Consider the following 8,945-nt stretch of genomic DNA (forward strand, 5'->3'; position numbering starts at 1 on the left):
TCGAACGGCCGTTTCGGGTGCGTGGCTGCCCCACATTGAAGTTTCCCACGCATGATGTGCTTCCCCGAGGTGGGCCCAGCCGTGGTGCTCAGCCCTCTCCCTGCCAACCTGCAGGAACCGAGCACGTCGTGCTCTCCCGTAGACTCGTGCAGCCCTCACCCCTTGGCCACACCATGGCCAGATCCTCCCCCAGCTCTGTGCAGAGGGGAACTGGTCACCACCAGCATTGTGCAACCCGCACAGGATGGGGCAGTGCACAGGGACCTCTCCCCAGCGATGTCTGTTGTGGTTGAGCAGCTGGTGGAACTCGGTGCTCTTTGAAAATTCACCTCGGAGGCACAAAGCTCAGCCTGGCCGTCGAGTCTGCTGGAGTGTTTCTGGGCTTGGGATGCTGCAATGACTTCAGGAGACTTTTAGCTCACTTGCAGCTGGGGCTTGAGCACTGGCACCCTGGTCCTGTCCTCCCAGCATCGTGCCTGGGCCCCTCTTCCAGCATGTGCTCGTTTGAGATAAATAGGGCTGGAGAAATGGGCTGTCACCCAGCACTTGTTCCTGAAAGGCCCTGTTTCTTCCTTAATTGTGACTCAAAATCAAATTAGCAGCTTTAAATTTACTCTGTGCCCAAGAGGTACCGTGGAGATGGGAGGACATGCTGTACCCTTCGTCCTTATGTAATAAAAAGAGCAAATCCCTGCTTTGAGAGCAAAACTGTCCCCAGATCTGTGCTTCAGTCTCTGGGGAACTGAAAACAGCTGGAGGAGTCTCCCTGGGGCCAAGGATCTCAGAACTGGTTGGGGCGATGGAGATGCTCCTGCTGGAAAGGGCTTGGGGCCGCCCCAGCCTCCCTGAGCACCGCCAGGATCACGGGAGGAGGCAGCGGCTACGGGGAGCCCTGGCTCCCGCCCTGGGGCCAGGCTGCCCGCTCCAAGCGGTGTCGTGGCCTTTGGGGCGAGAGGCCAGGAGACGTCACCCGACCCACAAAGCGCCTGGCGCCGCATGCGCGCCCCACATCCGCTGGAGGATGCAGGTGCAGGGCTGCGGAGACGGGTCACGGCCGCGGCGTGCGCAGGGCCAGGGATGGCACCGGCTGCATTATTGATGCTGTAATTCAGCACCAATGGGCTGTGAAGTGGTTTTGTTTTCATGGGCAGAAATTCCCCCCTGAGCACCATATGTGCTCCTGCACAGCCACAGACACTGGGCGGGTGCTGCGTTCGCTGCGTGCCTGGTGGGGAACCCCTCGCCCACCACAGGGTGCAGAGTGCAGAGGCAGCAGCGGCTCAGAGACAGGAAATTCGGGGCCCAGCACCGGGCCACTGGGGCTGTGTGTGCACAGAAAGCCCCTGCATGCACGTACACACACGGAGGCATCCTCAGGTGTGCTCGGCACTGCGTTGCTCGGTGCTCGCTTGTGGCTCCAGCAGAAAAGAGCTGCTGACACCCCGGGGAGCCTGACCCTGGCAATTGCTGCTTGTCCTAGCTGGAGGTTTCCCACTGCAGCAACCCCAGTTTTCTCTTGGAGAAAGCACTGGGTGCTCCCTGCAGATGCTCTTTGCCTGTGCTGCCATGCACAGGGTGCAGCCGGATCTCACTGCCCAGGTTTGTGCAGATCTGGGTCCTGTAGAACACCCTCCCTCGTCCAAACCACAGCCTGCCCCTGGCCCTGCAGCGGTGCCTGCCCCATGCCTGTGGGGCTACCCTGTGCCTCCCTGTACCACCAGGATGCCCTGTGTGGGCTGTGCTGCAGGAGGACCCACACCGGCCCTGCAGCCAGAGAGGGGCAGAGGGGGCCCATCCCTGCCCGTGTCCCTTTGCCTGTGGGTGCCACCAGGCCGGCAAATCCACCCCCGTATACTTCATCTCTTGGGGAGGATCAGATCTCCTGGCTATTCAAGATCGCAGGGTGTGGATGGGGCAGCGTCCTGCCACGGGGCACCCCACAGTGCCCAGCTGTGGGGCTGGGGACTAGGCAGGGAGGAGACACAACCACACAACCAGAGGGGGACGTGGCAGCCCCTGGTCCCCAAGAAAGCCCATCCTTGGGGTATCCCACCACCACCACACACCCCATGAACCACGTGAGGACAGTGTGGTGTCCTGGGCACACCCCACTGGTGCGCAGCTCCGCTCCCCCCACAGCATCACACCCCCGACATCCTCGCGTGCTCTTTGTTCCAATATAATCTTTATTGGGGAGACTGATCAGGGTTGAACAAGGCCGGGTATAAAACATGATCATTGTCACAACCAGCAGCGGGAGGCATTGGCAGAGCAGAACAGAATTGGTATCGGCCCCCGTTCTCCGCGCCCCCCGGCCCCGGGCAGCAGGGTGGTGTCGGGGCTTCGCTGGCGGCAGCGACTCCTCAGGGCGGGCGATGGAGGCCTGGCCCCTCTGCCCGGGTGGATGCTGGGCTCTGGCCAGTGCCGGGGCTGCTCCTTGCTCCTGAAGTGCCTGGGAGCAGAATGGGAGGGGGCAGCTCCACGGGCCCCCCCCAGCTTCCCCAGCCCCGATGTCCTGGGGGCTGTGCTGGGGCTCTGCCTCCTGCCCTGGTGCTGCAGTGCTCAGCCCCATGGGAGCACCTGCAAATTATGGCTTTTTCTTTTTTACTTTGTTTGTTTTTTTGCGTTTTTTTTTTTTTTTTTTGGCAGCAAACTTCCCCCTCCAGATGCCCTGGAGAAAGCAAGACCGTGCACAGGAGGCTGCTGCACCACGGGGCATCAGTGTAGGGCACAGGGTCCCTCGCAGCCTTCGGTGGATGGAGCCACAGAGAACGGGCACAGCGCAATGCCTTGGTGAACACACAGCGGCTTGGGACAGACAGGGAAAAACAAGAATCCTCCAAAACGAGGACAAACGGGAGCTTTCCTCAGGGGCCTGCGGAGGAAACGGGCCGCGTGTCTGCTTGCACTGGTGCAGCGGCTTGGCATGGCTACGGCAACTCAGACGCACGGCAGCTTGGCCGCTGAGATGAAAGCTTTGGCAAATAACTTACAGAGAAGGGGGGGGTGATGGGGGCCTGTTCTCACACCTGCTCCTGTCCCGTGCCGGGCACCGTGCCTCTGCGGGGCCCCTCGTGCCGTTACCACCAGCTGCGGGGCGATGGGTAGGGTGTCACCGGTGGGACTGAGCGTCCGTTCTCGGGAGAGGAGGGAGAAGCCCCTGGGATGCTCGATGCTGGTCGCAGCGGGGCTGCCACAGATGCCCAGGGGTGTGCCATGACCCCGATCCTGATGTCCCTCTCCCTGAGCACCACTGGCACGTGGGGGGCTGCCACCAGATCCACGCCATGTCCCAGAGCGCAGCATCCCCACCACCAGCGCTGGTGAGCCCAGGGTGGGAGCGAGCCCATGTCCGCGGCTGTACGAAGGATCAGCGCAAATCCCTCCCCGCACAGCTGGATCGCCGGGGGCTGGCGGGGCGCAGCACCGCCCTCGGTCCTCTCCCCGATGGGGCCGGGCCGGGGCAGGGTGCGGGCGCAGGCCTCACATGATGGTGCAGGAAGACAGCGGATTTCGGATGTGGCAGGTGCAGGCGGCCCCACAGTACTGGCGAAAGGTCTGGTAGCAGCTGCGGTCGGTGTCGCTGCTCCACTGCACGGGGTTGGCGGCCAGGGCCTCGGCCGGCAGTCTGTTGAGGATACTGGTGTTGACAGCCAGCGCCGCCAGCCCATAGTCGGTGAAGAGCACGGTCTCCCGCTTGCAGGTGGGGCAGGAGATGAACTTGTACTTGGGGCAGGACTCGTAGAGGATCTGCAGGCACTCCTCGCACACCGAGTGCAGGCAGGAGAGGATGCGGGGCCGCTTGTTGGTGAAGTTGTACATGTGGCCGCAGGTGGGGCACTCGAGGGGCTCGCAGGGCGTCGAGGGGTGCAGCACGTACTGGTTGACGATCACCTCGTCCGACGGCGGCTGCCGGTGGTAGCACACCTCCGAGCTGCCCTTCCGCTGCCCCTGGTACCCGCGCTCGCGCCGCGGCAGGGGGGGAGTCCGGGGCAGCGGCAGGGGACCGGGGGTGGCATCCAGTGCCGGGATGTCCCCACACGCCTGGTTGACGATGATCTCAGACTCGGAGGGCCACGCGCGCTTGGCCACGAGGGGAGGCTCACGGCGTGGGGCCGGTGCGTAGCGTGGCTGCGATGCTTGCAGCTCTGAAAACTTCTCCGGGTGGATGATTTTCATCGCCTCCATTTTAATGATGACCTGTTGCCCTTTCAGACACGACATGAGTATGGTTTTCACATTACTGTCCACTGCTCTGGGGTCTCCAAGGGACGCCTGCATGAGGCTAAAACATGCCGGCAGCATGCAGCGCTTTCAATCTCGTTCTGGCCATGAAGAAGGAGCAAGGGGGGCAGTTGCCGGCACAGGACATCCTGGGGACATGGGGGACGTGCGGGCCCTGCGCCCCTCTTCTCCGGCCACCCCGGGGTGCCGGAGGCGCGCAGGGGAAAGCGGCGCTCACGGCCGCATCCTGCCCGCGCCCGCCTTTGAGGACGCTCTCGGGCAGGCGATCAAAGCGTCTGCTCCCCGCGGCGCCTCACGGGACGTTAACGTGACATCGCCTGCCACTCGGCAGCTCCCCCCTTTGCCCCCGCTGGCACTTCCACACCGGACAGGCTGCAGTCAGAAATGGCAAATGGATGCCTGCGGTGCCAGGTGTTGCCTGGGCAGGCAGCTTGGGGGGGGGGGGGGGGCTGTGGCAGAAACGTGGGCAGTGCCGCGGGGGGCAGCCCCCGCCTCCACCCAGCCTTTATTCCTGTTTACCGCCGTTGGATCCTCGTGGCGCTGAAGAATGTGTTTGCAAATTCCTTTGCTCTGACTTCTCGGCTCTCCCACTTGCTGTCACCGGCAGCTCCCGCAGGGCACGGGGCGCATCCCGCCCGGGCGGGCGCTCACCTTGCCCGGCGCCGGGGCTGCTGCATGCTTTCTCCCCACTGCAGCTAGCACCTCCGTCCCCAGCTCAGCTTCGTGCTCACTGGAAAGGAAAAGCAAGAGGAGGTTGGCTCCTGGGCTCGCTGGAGCTCTGCCGGACGGTGCTCCCTGCGGATGCGTGCCTGCCTCCGTCCTGCCAATTTGGCTCTCTGCTGCCCGCGGCACCGGCCCTACCGGTCCTGTCCATCTGCCCTGCGCGCTTTGGGCTGGTGGATGTGGGTGCTGGAAGGTATTTCCCCCCCAGGCATCTCCTCCGTGGCTGGGAAAAGCCCTGTGGAGCCCCCGGCCCTGGGGACCATGCCCGGGCAGTGCGGGGGTCCCTGCGTGCCCCACTGGGTGTGCAGGGCCCTCTGAGGGGGGCTCCCCCCCCGGCCTGCCTGTGCTCAGGGCTTTCGCTCACGTTTAGCCCCTCCTCTGCTCTGTGGATCTATTTTTACCTCTGTCGTGCGCTCCTGATCTGTCCCTGCTATCATCTCTCCCTCTCCCCCTCTCCCCCTCCACGGCTCCCTGCCCTTGTCCCGGAGCTGCTGGGGAAGTCGGGCCACATTTGGGGACAGGCAATGGGGTACAGGCAGCCAGCCCGGGGCCATTTTCTCCCTTGGGCAGCCCCGGCGACAGCCTGCCTCTCCTCCTGGAAGGGCGAAGGCGCTTCTCCTCCATCACACTGCAAATCCTGTTAGCAGGATGCCTGCTCCCACCGAGCTCTGCCAGGCCTGACGGAGGGGAACCGGGGGGGCCATCTGGCTGAGGAGGTGGCAGTGATGGGCCGGGTGGCTTCAGCCCTAGATGCCCAGGAGCCGCGGGGGCTAGATCCCTGCCTGACCCCAGGAGGGATATCCTTGGGGCAGGGGGGGGGGCATGCCCTGGCTGTACCGGATCCCGGGAGCATCCCGCAACACCTGCCCCGGGGAAAGAGGCCTCGCATCCCGCATCACGGCCCGCATCCTGCACCCCACGTCCCGCACCCCGCACCCTGCAGGCAGCCCAGGCTCCCCCCCGTGCCCAGCATCAGCCCCGGGGCCGGCTGCCCGCAGGGCTCACGCAGACTCACCCGCAGCACGATGGGCACGCCGATTCGGACAGCGGCCGCCGCACTCGCGCCGTCACACCCCTTCAGGCAGAGCCTGAAGCCTCGCAGCACCCCGCGGTGCCCCGCATCAACACCAGCCCCCGGGGCCCCGCGGCCCCCCTGGCACCCAGCACCCGCCCCCAGCAGCGAGCTGCGGGCGCGAAGCCCCTGCCTCGCGCTGCGCGCAGCCCGGCGGTGCACACACACATGCACGCACACATGTGCACACCCGCGCACACTCACACCCGCGCCTGCGCGCCCGCGGGGCGATGCTCGCGGCCGGGCCGGCCGAGAGCCCCGGTGCCTGCGGCTCGTTACCTGCGTGGCTGCGGCCCCGGGGGCGACGCTTCGGATGCGGGGTCCCGCTGCGGCCGCGTCCTGCTTTCAGCCTCCAGAGCCCCGCTCCGGCCCCGCGGCCGAGGCGGGGAGGCCCGGGCGGCTAAAGGTTATCTGAAAGGCAGCCGGGGGGACGCGGGCTCCGCGGGGATGCTGCCGGCTGCGCGCCCGCGGCGCCCGGCTTCCCACGGCCCCGCCGCCGCCTCGGGCAGCCCGCCCGGCCTCGGAGGGGAAGCGGGGGGGGGGGGGGGTCGCGATCCCCGGGCGGCCTCCCGCAAAGGCCGGGGCTGCCGGCGGCCCCGCTGCCTCCGGTAGCTCCGCCGGGGGAGGAGGCAGCCCCCGCAGCCCCCGCCGCTCAGAGCCCCGGCGAGGGCTGATGCAACCGAGCCGGTGCAGGGCTGGGGGGCCGCCGGTCGGCCCCGGCCCCCCCCGCTCCCCGCTCCGCTCCGCTCGGCAGGTGCAGGGCTCCCGGCCGAGCCCCGGCGCTGGGCTCCCGGCGCTTCCCTCCCCGCCGTCCCCCGGGGCTCGGCGCTGCCGGCGGCGCGGGCGCTGCGCGGAGGCGCTCCCTGCGCGCTCCCGGCGCCCGCAGTGCCGCTGCAGTGGTGCAGCCGGCTCACATTTCTCTCTCTCTCTCTCTCTCTCTCTCTCTCTCTCTCGCAGCAGCAGCAGCAGCAGCGCGGGGCCCGCGGCCGCAGCGCCCTCCGCCCCCCGCCCGCCCCCTCCGCCCGCCGCGGGGCCGCCCCGCTCCTTCCTTCCTGCCCCGGCCCCGCCGCCCGCTGCCCCCCGCCGCCGCTGCCCACCCTCGGCCGGGGCCCAGCGCGGAGCTCCGGGGGGGCTGCGGTGACTCAGCAGCCGCCGCTGCTGCCAGCGCTGCCGCGCGGGGGGCTCCTCCGATGGGGTGCGGGGGACGAGGGCTGGGGCCCCACCAGGGCTGTGGGGGGGGTGGGGGGCGGGGTATAGGGGGCAGAGGGCTCCCCGCGGGAGGCCCGCGTGGGATTTGGGGCTGGGGAACGGCCTTAGCGGTGGGAACACGCTCCCCACCTGGCCCTGATGTTGGGCTGGCCCCGGGCTCCCCACCTGCAACCGCACGGCCCCATCCCCACCGCCAGACCCACAGCCAGCCTTGCCCCGCTGGTGAGGGCTGAGGTCAAAACCTAGCCGAGCATCCTGACCCCCCGGAGCTCAAGGGAGGGGGCAGCAGGGCACGGGGTCTCCCTGGTCCACGAGGGATTTGGTGAGCTCAGCACGGTGAGCAAGGGTCACGCACCACTGGGTACCCATAACACCCCCCATAACGCCCCCAGGGCCCAGCAGAGCGCTGGGGAGCAGCGTGCGGGGCTGGTCTTGCTGCTTTGCCCCCCCCCACTGGCACAGGCAGACACCAACCCTTGGGATCAGGTTCCCTGGGCTCCTTTGGGTGCTGCTGGGGTTTTGCTGCTCGTGCCACCCTCTGCAACTGTCTTGCTCTTTGTACTCCTTCCCTCTGGTCCATTGGCCTCAGGATTTTGCCTGGATTTTGATCTCCTTCCCCCTGCCTTGCTGCAGCACACATTTCCAGCCAGCAAAGGTTTCCACACCACGACCCAGCTGGCCGACCCCAGCCCTTGCTGCAGTGAAGCCCTTGAGCTGTGGGGTCTGGAGCTGCACTGGGACAGCAAACCTGCATCACGCCTTCACACCATCACTTTCCCCTCTATCCCCAGGACGGATACAAGAGCTCATGTACTCACCGAGCAGCTTTGTGACCCCACTGTCAGCCTCGGGGAAAGCTCAGCTCCACCAGGCCTTACACATCCCAGCAGCCGCTCTCAGCTCAGGCCAGACGAGCTCCAGGCAATGATGCTAAAACTCCCACCCAGGTGCCTGGCCCGGAGAAGACAACCAAACCCCATGGGCTCAGCCCCGCTGCGTCCCTGAGCCAGGCCCACCTGAGAGCGTGGCATCCCGCTGGGCATTGCGGCTCCACCTGCCCCTGCCCCTGGCACCCCTCGCGCCCCTCTCGGCAGCGCTGGCGGCTGTGCCTGCAACCTGCCCGTTCTGTGCTGCGCGAGGGGTTTTGCAGCAGCTCTGCCTCTCGTCCCGCTAAGCATAGTTCTTTGATCTGATCACCTGCCGAAAGCAGTGTGAGGCTCTTGCTGTCTAGCACCCTAACAGTGCTAAACAGGGATTCCCTTAATCTTCCCTGTCCTCTCCATGTCATTTTTTTTTTTTTTGCTTACTTTCCTGCTAGCACTTTTGGATGCAGATACGAAGAACTGATGTATTATGCTTGAACTCACAGAGCAAAGGAAATTGCAGGAAGTGAGTGATCGTGAGCCATTTTCTGTTATTAATTCATGTGGCATCCCCATGCTGACCCAGCCACACGGTGTTATTATGCTGCTATTCAGTGAGTTAAGCAACAGCTCTATTTAAAAATAATCATAAATGATATCAGGGTTCCTTCCTGCTGAATAAGAGTGTATTTGTGCCAAGGTGCTGGGGATCCTCGTGTTGCCCTGATGGCTTGGTTATCCTCTGCTTCCTGCACTTGTTGGGCGTGCACTGGATCATCCCCATCCCAGCACAGCAGCTTCTCTCCTACACCTGTGCACACACTCCTGGAGAC

General features: G+C 65.6%; 1 protein-coding gene across 3 annotated transcripts; it reads right to left on the reverse strand.

The window, feature by feature from the left end:
- Positions 1-2,163: 2,163 nt before the first annotated feature.
- Positions 2,164-8,356, reverse strand: RNF208 (ring finger protein 208). Of its 3 annotated transcripts, none has more exons than XM_040531853.1 (3): positions 8,068-8,356; positions 4,765-4,975; positions 2,164-4,617 (listed from the first exon to the last, which is right to left on the reverse strand). In XM_040531853.1, exon 3 carries the CDS (start codon positions 4,303-4,305, stop codon positions 3,484-3,486), a length of 822 nt encoding a protein of 273 aa, XP_040387787.1. In that variant the 5' UTR covers positions 4,306-4,617; positions 4,765-4,975; positions 8,068-8,356; the 3' UTR covers positions 2,164-3,483. The 3 variants fall into 3 exon arrangements, with proteins under 3 accessions (XP_040387787.1, XP_040387785.1, XP_040387786.1); XM_040531851.1 differs by lacking the exon at positions 8,068-8,356 and adding an exon at positions 6,320-6,511; XM_040531852.1 differs by lacking the exon at positions 8,068-8,356 and adding an exon at positions 5,984-6,126.
- Positions 8,357-8,945: the final 589 nt, after the last annotated feature.

Source organism: Cygnus olor, chromosome 19 (genome assembly GCF_009769625.2).
Source record: "Cygnus olor isolate bCygOlo1 chromosome 19, bCygOlo1.pri.v2, whole genome shotgun sequence".
NCBI classification, from domain to species: domain Eukaryota; kingdom Metazoa; phylum Chordata; class Aves; order Anseriformes; family Anatidae; genus Cygnus; species Cygnus olor.